Here is a 15,408-nt window from a genome sequence, read left to right as displayed (position 1 = left end):
CGATACCATTGAGTATTAAAAAAATGTCTCGTCATTCGGTACCAAATTTCGATTCCTGAGGGGTTCATCTGGTCAACGTCAGTGAAACACTAAGCATGCAGCATGTATGATGTGTCTAAATCAAGTGCTGGTGATTGGCTGCATCACGCGTGCTGTGTAGTAAACGCACGTCTGCGACATTCATTGATTCTATTGCGCAGAACATGCAGGAATCATATTTAAAGAGTCCCTTCGTGATTTAATACTCACTTTGAAACATTTAATTGAAAAGAAACTATCGTCACATCACAGAATGAGGTCGACGCGGTAACCCTTCGAAATACAAGCTTGGTTTAACTTAAAGAAACTGCCATAAAAATATATTACTCCTGTAAGGTATAATGTTCATCTTAATGGAATACAACTGCTACTACTACTACTACAACTTATTCAATTATTATAAAAAAAAAATTGTCAATGTTATAATTTTAACAGTAAACCTATGTTGTGTAGCACTTGTTTGCCAAAAAAATAAAGGGCTTGTTTAATTTTCATTTTAATAAAAGATGCATTAATGTTTTATGGCTTCATTTGATTAAATGAAATACACAACACAGAATAAAAATAAAAAAAACATTTCAAAGGGATCCTATTATTGTATATAAATTAAGTTGTTTTTATGAATTCAATTAATTAGATATGTTTTTGATTGCACCATTAAAATGGAATATAGACAAATTAAAACTGAAAGCACAGAACTGGGTGAAAATAAAATGGAATAAAATAAACATTAAGAATGTAATTTTTGTTAAACTGTTAATAAATTACTGTTAAATTGAACAAGTTTCATGATATAAATTAATTACACATGCTTTTTGGTTAATACAACTTTATTTAACAATCCAGAAAAATTTTAAATGGAGAAAAAAAACCAGAATCAATAAAAATTTAAATGGGAAAAACAGAACTCACATTAAACTAGGTATCTTGTAAAGTGTAAAGTGTGCTTATACTTAAGGTTGGCTGCATTAACAGTTTAGCTTTCTTGTTTTTTTCCCCTCTTCACATTAATGTTACAGCATCTGCTATAACATTGTGTTCATAAAATTGGTATCGGAAAAAGTATCGTTCAGGAACCGGTATCGAAGTCATGGTATCAGTATCGATAACGATACCCAGCCCTATTTAGTTCCTAATTTTTTGGTGCTTTAAATTAAACTAAAAGAAAAATAGAAATGTTGCCTTGGCAAATAACTGAAACAAGTAAAGCGCTGAAATTGTATTTGCAACTGATTGTATTTCAGCTTTATTTCAATTAGAAAACATGTTTTTAATTTAGTTAACGATAAAACCTCTGCTTAGCAGTTGTGTAAAGTCCTGCTTTTCAATATAAAAATTGCATTTGCTGAACCACCCTGAAAAATTGTTTATTTCGACTGATCTGACCTCACAAAGCTACATTCATAATATTGATGTGTGATGTTATTGCTGAATATTGTTGCATGTGTTGCATGTGTAATCTCAGCAAGTTTCCCATTCAAACAGAACTGCAAGACTAGAAAAGTTGCCAGTGTCTTACCATCTTTCCTGACATCTGCAGGGATGTTTGTGATGTTCAAGTCTTCGATGTCCAGCTGCCAGAGGTTGGAGAGCTGCCCGAGCTCAATAGGAAGTTCCTGAATACCTGGATTACTACGGAGACAGGAAGGATTAAAATCAAGATATGGAAGTCGAAACAAAACATCATTACATCCTGTTAATTGCTGAAGCAGAAAGGAGAGAGGAATAGGTCTGCACATTACTGCACATTAGTTTGACTCGCAACTCTTAACTTTCACCCACACTGTGAAAACCCTGAATCACCAACTGTGATTATTGGGCTCCATTCCAAAAACTAGTGAAGTTCTTTGCTGCATAGCTGAATTGGAACCTCGTAAGTGACTGATTTGTCAGGCTCTACACAGACAGCAACAAACAAATAGTGCTGCATCATACCAATGATTGATTTCAGCAGTTTAGCATTAACATGTTGCTAAGATTACATCATAATGCCGTAATAAACATAAAACGCAGAAATAATGAGTAAAAAAAAAGTAAATTTATAATTTAAATATAAACATTTTACTTTTTAATACTTTATATTTATAATCATTATTTCTATCTGACACGTTTACTGAGCTGGTCAATGCATTATGGGATTTTTTGTTTTATAAATTACATTATATATTATAAATTAATAAATGAACATGAAAATATTTATTTGAGACAAGATTATTTTATTATGTGAGAAGAAAGACTGCTAAAAGGTGTTATTTTAGTATTATTTATATGCTATTAAAGTATTTATTAATATGTTGAATTACTTGTAGATTTATTTTATTTACTTTTTGATTTAGTTTAGTTTAAGTTTTAGTAATTTTGTTATGCGATGTGCCATTTTTATTAGATTTTTATTTCAGGTATAAATAATTTTATTACTGTAAATTTAAGTAAAAAAAAGAAAATCCATCTAATATTTATATTTTTCAGAACCCTTCTGGTTAGGACAACGGTGAATTATTCAGTTTAGCACCATTATGCATTAATATTTTGACCCTAATCACAATAGTATTCAGTGAGTTGTATAATGAAGTGGAAGAAATGAAGATCTATCCTACTGCACATGTTCCATGTTTCCCCTCTGACTCACTTCGAAAGATAGAGTTCAGAGAGGTTCTTGAGGGCACATACTGACGGCGGCACACACTCCAGCTGGTTGTCATTCAGGAAAAGAACTTCCAGAGAATCCCGCAAGATTGCAGGAAACTGAATGGGACACACTGCCAAAAGAAAAGAGCCACAAAAGATGAGCGCTCCACCAGAACCATATAATGTAGAATTAAAATCCCTGGAGACTAATGGATGATCACTGATGACTGCGGTAGTAACTCTAAATCTAATATCTAATATTACTGACTAATAGGGCTGGACGGTAAGACTGGTATGTTGGCCTACTATGAGACAGTAGAAACGTGTCCATATTCGCACAACCATTAGGACTGCTTTGCATTATTACCTCGAAAAAATACAAATATCTTTTGGTTTGCATTACCAACCAAAAAGGATAAAATAATGAAAAAAGTGGAAGTGTCTTTTATTTAACTTAAAGGTATTGTAGGTAGGAATTTTATAAAAAAACTTTTTTCCAAATTTGTTTAAACTTTCTGTATATATCAATGTACATAATTAAAATGTAAGTACTCTGAAAAAGAAAGTATAAAAATCGAGTGTCTGTAGTCCTCTCAGGACTGTACTAAACACAGCTCATTATTCCATTCGGGACGAAAGAAATGATTGGCTAGGGCGACTGTCACTCTCCCTCGCTACCATGGATACCACCTCTGCTGATACAGGAGCAGCCCAAATGCGCGCAGCCGTTTGAAGAGGCACAGAAGCTAGTAATAACAATTATGGCAGAGAAAGAACAGTCAAAATTCTCAGTACCTGCATATAGAGGCAGCGAAGTCAAACAAGTTAAAAAAAGGAAGACAGTATTTGAAAAGGCTATGAACAAAAAGTCTATGGATAAATCAAGAAATCATACGAGAGTCAATATCGGCGTGGCTTTCCAGCGGTGGCGACAAATGAGGGATCTCAAGGAGCTGAAAAGTGACTCCATGATGGCTTTATTTCTGCTGGACAGGTAATCTTGCTGTTTTCATTTTGATGGCATTTATTTTTTCATGAAGCATGTATCACTAGCACACGTAGCTACCTAATATAGCTACCTAACGTTACGTAGCATAACTAACATTACACTGGCTTAGCTATGACAGTGTAACTTTGGTGTCGACTGGTATAACGTTACTGTTATGGCTCGTTTCCACTGAGCGGTACGGTACGGTACAGTTCGGTACGGTACGCAATTATTTGCGTTTCCACTGTCAAAAGTTGTGAATGGTACCAAAAAGCCGAACCGTACCGTACCACTTTTTGGGTACCCTTCCGTTGGGGTACCTAGCACAGTGGTACGGTACTAAAGGGTGGAGCTAGACTCACTGCAAAACGCTGATTGGTTGACAGAGATCGTCACTTGCGCGAGGGGAATGGCAACATAAGAAGCGCCATTTTTTAATATACAGTTGGAATATAATACTACGGTTATACTTTCACGAAATGTAGTTTTAAGAGTTTTTGAGGCGAGAATGTAGTTGTTTAAAGCTCAAATCTGCGGTTTATTTATAATGATTTATGATAATTTGATCCATTCTAGGCGATCACCCGGCGCTCATGTTCCCCACCTGGAACAGCCTTTCCTCGGCTAGTCGTTCTGACGTTTGCCGCTGACTCTGTAGCAGCTAGTGGTAATTCGTCTTGTGTATATCTAACGGGTGATCTTTGGTCTCGTGAATCGATAATTCGTTCCCTGGCCAATCGTTTTGGCTGAGGGCTAAGTGAAGTTTCATATATTTAGGCTATAACTTTTCCGTTGTAAAGTTAACGTTAGACTAGCGCTGAATTTGTCTGAATTGTTTGCTTTATTTCTTATTGTATAGCTTCTTGTAACGTTACCTTTTACTTATACTTTTATAATGGCTATTATTGATAGAACTGAAATTTAACAAAAAGAGATAGGGTTGAGTTTTGTCATTTTTTATTACAAGATTATCACTGTAATGTTGTTTATTGCAACATTTGTACAAATGCACATATTGCCTGGAATATGTTTAATATTTTTTTACATTTAAACGAAAAGATGCCGGGTTGTGTTTTATATTTCGTTTTGTTATAAATAGGCTAACGTTAAACATGTATATAATCAGGTCTATACATTGCCTGAACCACATTTGTGTGCCTATAATGTTTAAAATTTATTTAAATGAAAACGAAAAGAGGCAGAGTGGTGTTTTATAACATATTTCGTTTTATTGTTGCCTAAAATGTACATGCAGAACGCGCTGTTCCATGTGGTGAATTACCGGACTCGCGTCCTAGGGAGTCCCTCTGCTGAGAACTTTACATACTTGGTATTGAGAAATGCCTAATGTCGGCGCTTGTCTTCTTGTGACAAACATGACGAGAAGCAAGGACAAGATCTGCTGTATGCCATCCATTGGTGTTTACTTTGTCGCTGTCTTCTTCGCGCGAAAATCACGTTGATCGCTTCTTTCCGGCAAACACCACGCCTATCAAGTAGGGTACTGTTGGCGGTGGAAACGCTAGCTGGATCATAGTTTACTGACCCGACCCGACCCGAACCGTACCGTACCGTACTGCTCAGTGGAAACGAGCCATTAGTGAGCCAGGGTTGAGACGATAAATAAGCAATAGGCCTATCTGCAGTTGAAAGCCGTTTTGTTTAATTTCGCCAAATCTAACTTTAGGTTAAAAAGTTTAGGGGATCTATTTTTATACCTAGCTTTACACTCTGCCTAAACTTTGTTCCTATGTTCACCGTGAACTCTACCTGCTCCGTTTTTGACGTTTGGTTTGTTATTATATGCTCTACATATGTTTACCCATATCTTTATGTTGTATCTGTGTTATACAATATATGTTGTGTGTGTGTGTGTTATATTATCTTGTGTCTGCAATGCAGTTGTGAGAAGGTGTTTGAGTGTATGTTACTCAGTTTATCTGTAAACAATCTTATGTTATGAATCTTACAAATTCACCTTCATCACAGTGTAACTGATAGTAACGGCAAACGTGGAAAAAAGGAAGCTATTTATAGCTTTGCCTTAGATTGAGTTTGATTCGGTTACGAGCTAGTAAAATATTTTAAACTTTACCAGTATCGATATGCGAGCTTGATAGTGAGTACTAACAGCCATGTTAATTGTTTATATTCATACTGATAAAGTTAGTTCTTTTATTACTTGTGATTCTGACATGATGTCACTACATGCACTGTGCTCATCTCTGCTCGGCGCTGGTAAACGTGTCCGAGTCCGACTCTTCCAGCTGAGCGAACGGCCGGAATCGCGCGTTCATGTGTTTTGGGGGCGTGGCTTTGGAAGGAGCCCAGAAGGGAGGGGGTGGAATAAATGGAAATAATGAGCTGTCTTTAAAACAGTCGTGAGAGGTCTAAAGACACTCGATTTTAATACTTTCTTTTTCAGAGTAGTTACATTTTAATTATGCATTGATATATACAGAAAGTTTAAACTAATTTGTAAAAAAGTTTTTTTTATAAAATTCCTACCTACAATGCCTTTAATGCATTATCATAAACACGGACATGATTAGACATTGCAAATGATTACTTAATATACACTTCTATTCTCTTATGCTCACCAAGGCTGCATTTATTTAATCAAAAATACAGTAAAAACAATAATATTGTGAAAAATGATTAAAATTTCAAAAAACTGTTTTCTATTGTTATAATTTAACAATGTAATTTATTCCTGTGATGTCAAAGCTGAATTTTCAGCATCATTACTCCAGTCTTCAGTGTGACATGATACTTCAGAAATCATTCTAATATGATGATTTTCTGCTCAAGAAATGTTTCTTAGTAATATCAAATATTGAAAACATTTGTGCCTCTTAATATGTTTGTGGAAGCTGTTATACATATTTTTTAGGATGCTTTGATGAATAGAAAGTTCAAAAGAACAGCATTTATTTAAAATAGAAATCTTTAGTTTTATTTTAAATATATTTACTGTAATTTTTGATCAATTTAATCCCTCCTTACTTTTAAAAAAAAGTTAACAAAAAAAATGGCAGTACAAACAAATATATTGTGATATAAGTTTTTATTAAATAATTTAAGATTTTGGTCATACGGCCAAGCTTTATTGCCTAAAAACATTAAAAATGAACTTAAAAATATGAGTCCCCCTTTTGGATTAAAAAATTATTTTGGATCAATTTGAAGAGTTTTATTTTAGATTCTGATGCCATTACTAAAACAATCCACACACTTGTCAGAGACTCAACAAAACATCATTACCATGGTGATATTACTCTAGTTCTACTGCCAGAGCAGTTTCTCTGTGGTAAGTTTGGTAAACTCCCTTCAGGGCTGGTAATGCCATAATTACAGTGTGAAACTGTAACGTGCCATGGCAACGTAACCACAGTGTTTGAATGTACTGTACCTGGCTCTGGGTCCCGTCTGTGCCACGTAGTGAAGAAGGCCAGTTTCCTCGTTTTGGTCGGCTCTCCTGTCCTAAAATAACATTCAGAGCACTCGATTTCAGATATTCACAATATATATGTCTATATACAACCACAATGACTGCGAAGATGTGTTACTGATCTAGAAGTGCTAGAAGAGCATTTTGTTCCAGAAAATCATATGTGCCAAATTATGAAACAGCATCACATGTATCCTTTGTAGAGAAGGCAATCCCATAATGCATAATGTAACCTTAGCGAAAGAACGTTGATTATTAATATACATATAATTTATTCAATAAAGAAAAGGTATCTAGCAACAAAAACAGACTATTTAACCTACATGTTACCTATTTTTATGCTTATTACAGTTTCACAGCATTTTCCAAAAGAGATTATCATAGAAGGCATAATTATGAACAGCCTTCAGATTGGTAATGTGCCAATGGATGCATTAAAATGCAGCCTATAGGCTCACTAGGTTTTGGAACAGAGCCTTTCTGTGTGTGTATATATTTTCATATATGTGTGTGCGTGAGTTTGACCTACTTCCCCAGTTGGTTTCTGGACAGGTCTAGTGTTCGGAGACAAGAGCATTTCCATTTGTTGGGAGTGGGCAGAGTGGAGATTTGGTTCCCACACAACTTCAGAGAGACAATGGCCTAAAACACACACAGTTATCTTTGTGACGCACAAACATGACGCATCATTGCTGGCCTGATCCATTAAGCAATAATGCAATAAAGTGTGGGCTTACTAGCTAGCACATTTATCTACTGTACATTTTTTATACAGAAGCTGGGAAAACTTGATGCCTACTACTCTCAACAGTGGGAGACTACAAATAAAACTCAAATACCAAAATAAAATAAAACTAAATAAAACTAAGGAACAAAATAAAAACATAAAACAACATCAAAATAACATAAGTTTGGTCATATAATAATAAGATTACAGAAATACAACAATATAATAAAATAAAAAAAGATTAAATATTAAAATGGAAAATTAAGAAAATAAACATCAACAAAATAAAAAACAATAAAATAAAAAACAACATCAAAATAAGAATAAAAGAAATCATAAAATACAACAAAATAATTCATAATAAAAATAATTAATATTAAAATAAAAAAGTAATAAATAAAATAAAGAATATCCAAATAAACACGAAACAAATCATAAAATGAAAAACAAATAAATATTAAACAAAACCAAAACCAAATAGGAAAATGTGAATGGTGTTATCCAAAGCAAAGCTTGCCATTACAAGGCTAGAGAGTTGTGTGAGGTTGCCAGAGCATTGCTATGAAGTTGCTAGGGCATTCTGGGTGGTCTGTGGTCCAAGTCAAAAGAGCCCACACTCAAGTCTCTATGCAAGTCCATGTGATTTTTTTTTTTATCCATCAACAAGAGAACAGAGTAACAGCACACCTCTCCTCAAGCTGCAACAGTGATGCTCACCTTATCCTAGACATAATATTGTTTAACACTAACACTGTTTAATCACTATCTTTGCTCCGAGACTGCATAAATATTTGGTATTTAAAGAACAGAGATTTTAAAGTCCAACTGTTCAAACATTAAATTGATTTGTAAATAAAAAAAACTCTGGTTCCCTTCTTCCTTATACACTTTCTTAAGCTCTTTAGTTTGCAATCTCAATTTCTCTCTCTGTCGTTGGCGTTGTGTTGACATCTTTGCCAGTTAACTTGCGAAACTCAATAACTATAAAATCCCAGTCTGAGCTGTTCTGCCGTACGTTCTTAAACACTTCATGACACACTTGGTGTTTTTCAAGCTTACTAGTGTACATTTTTTTATTATCCCTGCACTTTTTCTCTGATTCATTGGTATCTGTCACCATGAAGGAGATACAGAAGGAAAACCCACAATCATTCAGTGCAACAAATGACCTTAAATGTGAGAACAGCGCCACCATGAGGTAGAAAGATGAAAGAAACGGGTGGACTGAGTGCTGTACAAAAGAAAACAAAACTAATTAGTCTTATTACAGTAGTCAAATTAATTAGAACAATGAGATTGCAAAGTACAACCAATGGAGGAAAACAAATTCTCTATAGTCACTTTAGTCAATAGTAACTATTATTTCTTTTTGATTTTGCTGTGGCCATGTTTTCGTTGGATTCTCCCTAGCATGGTGGGTTCACAATAGTTGAGTTGTAACCAGGCCGCTTTGGTTGCTCCTTACCTCCAGCTCAAATATGTAGGAGGGCAGTTCCTTCAGGACATTCTCAGAGAAGTCCACCTCCCTCAGATGAGTCTTCCAGAAGATGGAGATTGTGTCGGGAAGAACCTCGATCTGGTTGTTTGAAGCTTTGCAGACTTTCTGTGGGGTAAAATTGTCCCTGATTATCATCATGCTCTAACAACACATACCATGGTATTTAATGAAGTACTATCCAAGTATACCATGGTACATAACTATGGCATTCACCAACCCAAAATGCAACATTGTATAATTTATGCAATACTGTTTCCTGTAATTGTACTTGTTAATTACTGCTGTTCATATTCATAAATACATTTATGTATTTAACTGCATTAAAACGCTCTTTTTTCAGTACCATATTTATTTTATTTTTAATATTATGGTCCTCTAAAATAAATAAAATAATAAATAATAAAAAACAATTATAAACATAAAAAACAAACAAAATCAAATAAATAATAATAAACTAAAAATAAATAAAACATAAAAATAATTAATAATTTTAAAAATATATATTAAAAAAATAATTCAAAAACAACAAAATAAAATCATATCTTCATTTAAAAATATGTTGCTAAAAATGTAGATTCTCAAGCCCTGCAGACTGCACTAAACGTGTGTGGTCAGACTATGTTTGCAGCGGTGATGCACCAGAGGACAGGCCCAGGGATCCGGGAAGCTGGTGAGTTTGTTTCTGTTGACATTGAGACAGCTGAGGACCTTCAGACAGTGCAGTATAGAGGAGGGAAGATCCGTCAGGCTGTTATCGGACACATCCAGCTCCTGCAGCTTACGCAGGCCGATCCAGTTAGTGCCTGCAGCAGAAAAACAGCTGTTAGTGCTGTCATACTAATACAGATCTGCCATGATAACCACTGTAAAACAGTGTAACACTGAACAACCATTCAGAGTAACTGTATACTTGCTGTATTCATTACATTAATTAAATAAATAAATTTGCAAAATCAAGCCCGAAAAAAACCCTGTATTAGATACTTAAAAAAGTGCTTAAAAGATTAGAGTGCTTAAAGTAGGTAGAACTTATTTTTTTAAACAAAATTGAATTATGTATGTATTTATATATTTTATTATCACATTTTTAAATATAAATAACAATTAAATGTTATTTTAGACCATATCAATTTCCCAAAAGTATTTCACGTTAACCACTCACATTATATATGTTAGGAAAAATAAAATATTAAAGCTAGTCGCAATCATTGTGAATAAAGTTTGTTCCACATAAAAGACATTTTGGTTATGAGGTTGGTATTAAAATGTAAAATAGATATACAGTTATACTATTATATAATACACCTAAGCCACATTTATCGTAAATGACTTCAATCATTAATAGTCTGATGAAAGGAAAATAATATCTGTTAAGGAGCAGGAAACAAACATTTGAATTTGAAATACAGACCCAGTGCAGTAAACACTGATCAGTGATCCTAAATGGAACTGCTGAAACTGCTATGGATGAGCGATAGATAAACAGAGTGTGCCACTGAGTGCTTGATGCCAACCTAAAGAATGTTGTCTACACTGCTTATGCAAAGATCTGTACGTGTCGGCATGTGAGAAGCCAATAGGGAGTGTGTTTGTGTGTGTACCGTTAGGGATGTTGAAGAGGCTGGTGAGTTTGTTCTTTGCCGCGGAAATAAATTGCAACTGGCCGAGGTGAAGTAGACCGACAGGGAGACACTCCAACTCATTCTCACAGAAATTCACATGAGATAATCTACAGAGGAAAGAGGAGTTATTAGCGAGAGAAAAGACGATAGCCCTGACAGTATCTGCAGATGTGTTTCACATTTCCTGTGCTGAATTTAGGTCAAAACGTTTGGATTTAACATGATAAAACAGACCTGCTGATTACATTCAACTTGGTCCCACTTTAGCATGTGACCAAGAATTATCTCAAATGAGCTCTTTAATATCTCAATTGTTTCACCTTGACTGCATTGAGATTGAATGGAGACTTTTTGTCCTGCTTTTCAGATGTTTCTCCTGAGTCATAGCTGTAAAGACCAGCATAGTGTTGACCAGCATCACCAGCTAAGTTTTGCTAACTACACTGGTCCACCAACTAAACCAGCACTAGACAAGCATAAAACAAGCCTTATAATTGATGCTGGTCAAAGCTGGTCTTTTCATCAGGTTTCCTCTAATCCTGCTCCTGGAAGGGCCACTGTCCTGCAAAGTTTACTTCCAACCCCAGTGAAACACACCTTAACCAGCTAATCAAGGTCCAGCTAATCAAGGCAGGTGTGTTGAGGAAAGTTGGAGCTAAACTCTACAGGCCAGAATCTCTGCAGGACAGTGGCCAGTCAGGACCGAGTTTGGACACCTCTGTTCTAGAGCTTCAGAAGAGATTTCAACAATGTCTCAAACAGATCTCAAATTTGGAGATATGAAACAGTGTTGTGGTAATTAAACTAAAACTATTACTATAGTAAAAATGATTACACAACTAGTAAAATAGTTTTTTCATTTATTGAAATAAAGCTGAAATACAATGAATATTAGATGGAAAAACTGCCTGAATATTGCCTGGGCAATTACCTGAATAAAATAAGCTGAAGTACTACAATTACTAAAAGTGACTTATAAAAAATATAACCAAAAAAACTAAACAGAATTTTTTTTAAAACTATTAAAAAAATGACAAAAGCACATATCAAAATCATTAAAACCTAAATAAAAATCTGAGAACTGAAAGAAATGAAATGAAAGGGAATTAAAAATATTAATAATATTATAGAAATAATCCTAAAACAACACTGATCTGAACTTCTGATCAGAACTTTTTGGAGAAACATCTGAAATTGATAATTAAGAGGACAATTTTTGAGTTTGATAAGGATATTTTTAGTCGTATTATAAAGAGTATTTTTATCTGGTCAAAAATATTTCAAGCATGAGGATAACGAAAAACTGACTTTCCAGATATAAAATGTGTTGATATTCCTGGATTCTCTGTGTGATTTTGACCGGTGTACAGACCTGCTGCAGATGATCTCCTGTGATGACGTTGGGGTGGGAAGCTCTCGGAGCTGATTGTGGGAGAGATTGAGCGAACGCAGGTGTATCAGACCCCAGGGCACCACAGACGGCAACGAGCACAGACAGTTGTGAGACAGATCCAGAACTGTGATCCGAGACGATACGTCCATGAACCAGTCCAGATCCAACCAGGGTAGCTTCAGTCCTGACCAATCAACATGGACAGCCTGTGGACGAGGAAAGTGAAACTCTGTGGGATTTTCCTGACACTGAATTAAAGAAGTGATGATTAAAGAATCCTTGTGAAATCAAATTGGTATTGATCATAATACAATACTAATGTGAATGTTGACAGTATACAATTTTTATAAACACTAAATTGTGCAGTTTAGCAATAATAAATAAATTATTATATATTATAATAAAATATAACATAAGAAAATTAAATAAGAAAAATATTAAATAGAATAAAAATACAGAACAACACATACATGCATAATAGTACAGTGAAATACGTAATAATATGATTAAATATAATGCAATTTAATATAGCAATAAAGTGAAAACATAAAAATAAAAAAGGTAACATTTTATTTCGATGATTCTACTAACTGTAAATTGCTTTGCAACTACATTTCAACTTACTCTCAATAGAGTATTAGTAGACTGTCTGCTTAACACTATTTTGATGTTCCCCAGTCTACTAATACTCAAATGAAAGTTAGTTGTCATTAATTGACATGTAGTTGCAAATTAACGAGAGTTAGTTGACATGTAGTTATTATGGTCAATTCAGAAACGTTTTTAGTAAAATTATTTTATTTTTTAAAAGTTGTGATTTAAAAAAAAGTTCAAACATTTGCTCATGAACATTACATTTAGCCAACAAAATATAGCCAAAAAAGAATAAAAAAAGAGATCAAATGAACAAATGTGAATAATGTAATTGGATATCTAATGCTAAAAATCGATCTGTGTTTGGGTTAGATTGTTTGGTTTGTGTAAAATCATTAGAATCACAACTTCCAAACTCGTAAGCAGGAACTTTTCAAGAGGATGTGAAGTGTCCTGAGGCTAGACTTCATTTAAAACCACAATTTAAAAAATAAAAACAACAATTCTACTTCTTGTATAATTATTGTACAACATGCACATGTTTATAAGCTCAAATTAATTAAGAATCTAATTACATGAATTTCGTTCAGTTTTAAAAATCAACTATTTATACCACAGGAACTGCAAACTAGCTCCTAAAACATACACTTTTGGAATATCCAAAATTTTGGAGATTATTTGTATTTTGGTAGTGTTTATGCACAGGTATCAAGTTTTGACAGTGTGTGTGTGTGTGTGTGTGTGTGTGTGTGTGTGTGTGTGTGTGTGTGTGTGTGTGTGTGTGTGTATGTGTGTGTGTGTGTGTGTGTGTGTGTGTGTGTGTGTGTGTGTGTGAAAAAGCGATACATTTCCAAAGAGGAACTAGTACTGACTGTAAAACTTCTGTAAAATCAAGCCGCAGCATTGTTCATGAGTCCAGCCCTGATCTTAAAATAATTGGTTAGTCAAGAGTGTGAATCAGTCTCACCTGCAGCAGTCTCCCATCCGCAGGCGTGTCTTTGTCCTGCAGGAGGCGCTGTATGAGCAGCTGCCCGCTGAAGTCTGGGTGATCCATCAGCGTGTACGAGGAGAAACCGGCTCCATTCTCTAGCAGAAAACATGCAATCTCCTTATTACCTGAGTGGAGAAAACAAACTTCGGTTAGACCAGGAAGAACTTTTGCTTATTTCTCCACACCTCAGCTGAAAGAGGAAGTGTGTGCAGTGGAGGAAGTGCATATGCGCTGGATCAAACTGGGAAACCTAAACGCTGTACAAAATTCCCCTACATTCTCAGTGTGCAGATCATGATGATAAAGTATTACTTGACTCTAGATAGATAGATAGATTCAAATCAAAAATCAAATCAAAAAAGCATAAGAATGACATCAAATCACAGACAAGTCACACCTTAACCATCTGAGGTCGACAAGCTGGATTTTCTTTACATAGCAGCAAAATAGACTTAAAATACACACTTGTTTTTATGACTCATTTATGGTCATGCAGATAAAATAAATACATTTGAAACTGTAAAAGGTCTACTTTTGTATGTGTTCACTTACAACCAAAACAAAAAAATGTGGTTTGTGTGCATTATGCAAACAAATAGGGTGTGCTTTCTGCCGTCTCGGTCTATGAGAACTTTTTTAATGGAGTATGTCTCTAAAATGAAACGAAACTCAGCGAATACTTGTCACACTGACATGAGCAAAATATCTTTATAAAAATGTAAGTGTGTTTTTAAATGATCTAATTCAAAACAAAAACACAAATGTTCTGTTTATGTAATCTGTATAAAAAGAGAGATGTCAGTCGTTCTTGTGTTAGCTCATTATCCGCTAATGTGAACACCTACTGACACTGAGCTCTTTTCAAATAATAATTCTGAGGCTATCCATGCAAACAGTGTCAACGCCCACATCAACTCGATAAAACGCAATAAACTGAAAATACAGTTTTTACATAATGTATATCAACATTTTTGAGTTTGCATAAATAAGTAGTTTTATATATCTCCATAATTTTTAGTTTGATAATGCTGCTCGCAATGCTTCATGGGATTGTGTTTCTATCCCTCACTAAATCTGTTTAGTACACAGTCTTGAACCTTTGTATTTTAGATCAATTACCGGTCGATTTTTTTGCTTTAAATCAAAGTTTGTAATGTTGTGAAATATACGATGAGCAGAAGCCTACAGTACCTGCCTGCGCTGCAGCATACAGGGGCAAACCGGTGATGATGGCAAACTCTCCTGAACTTACTGCGCAGTCCTCGGCGTCAGCATTGTATGTATAAACAAGCAGCTTCACCACCTCTAAATGACCCTGCTGGCACGCCGTAGCCAACATCCAGTTCAGCAGATCCTTACGGACACATGGACCTAAAGAAAAAGAAAGGTGTTTCAGAAGTGGAGCAAATTATTATATTATGATATACAAAATACAAAGAAAATGACAAAAAAATAAGCTTTTGTTATTTGCAATAAC

At 34.7% G+C, this 15,408-nt stretch overlaps 1 protein-coding gene across 2 annotated transcripts in view; it reads right to left on the bottom strand.

Annotated features, from left to right (window-relative positions):
• The window catches only part of lrrk1 (leucine-rich repeat kinase 1), a 96,935-nt gene that overhangs the window by 55,249 nt on the left and 26,278 nt on the right, over nucleotides 1-15,408 (bottom strand). For both annotated transcript variants that reach the window (XM_077227976.1, XM_077227977.1), the window contains 10 exons: nucleotides 15,123-15,302; nucleotides 13,908-14,056; nucleotides 12,326-12,552; nucleotides 10,933-11,060; nucleotides 9,971-10,134; nucleotides 9,299-9,436; nucleotides 7,636-7,748; nucleotides 7,068-7,138; nucleotides 2,669-2,798; nucleotides 1,559-1,671 (listed from right to left, as the gene is read on the bottom strand). In XM_077227976.1, coding sequence (XP_077084091.1) covers nucleotides 1,559-1,671; nucleotides 2,669-2,798; nucleotides 7,068-7,138; nucleotides 7,636-7,748; nucleotides 9,299-9,436; nucleotides 9,971-10,134; nucleotides 10,933-11,060; nucleotides 12,326-12,552; nucleotides 13,908-14,056; nucleotides 15,123-15,302 — 1,413 coding nt within the window. The remainder of the gene's footprint in view (nucleotides 1-1,558; nucleotides 1,672-2,668; nucleotides 2,799-7,067; nucleotides 7,139-7,635; nucleotides 7,749-9,298; nucleotides 9,437-9,970; nucleotides 10,135-10,932; nucleotides 11,061-12,325; nucleotides 12,553-13,907; nucleotides 14,057-15,122; nucleotides 15,303-15,408) is intronic.

This window comes from Siphateles boraxobius, unplaced genomic scaffold, assembly GCF_051911475.1.
Source record: "Siphateles boraxobius isolate OS27281-9 unplaced genomic scaffold, OSU_SipBor_1 130, whole genome shotgun sequence".
Classification (NCBI taxonomy): Eukaryota; Metazoa; Chordata; class Actinopteri; order Cypriniformes; family Leuciscidae; genus Siphateles; species Siphateles boraxobius.
This window is presented reverse-complemented; position numbering and strand designations above follow the sequence as displayed.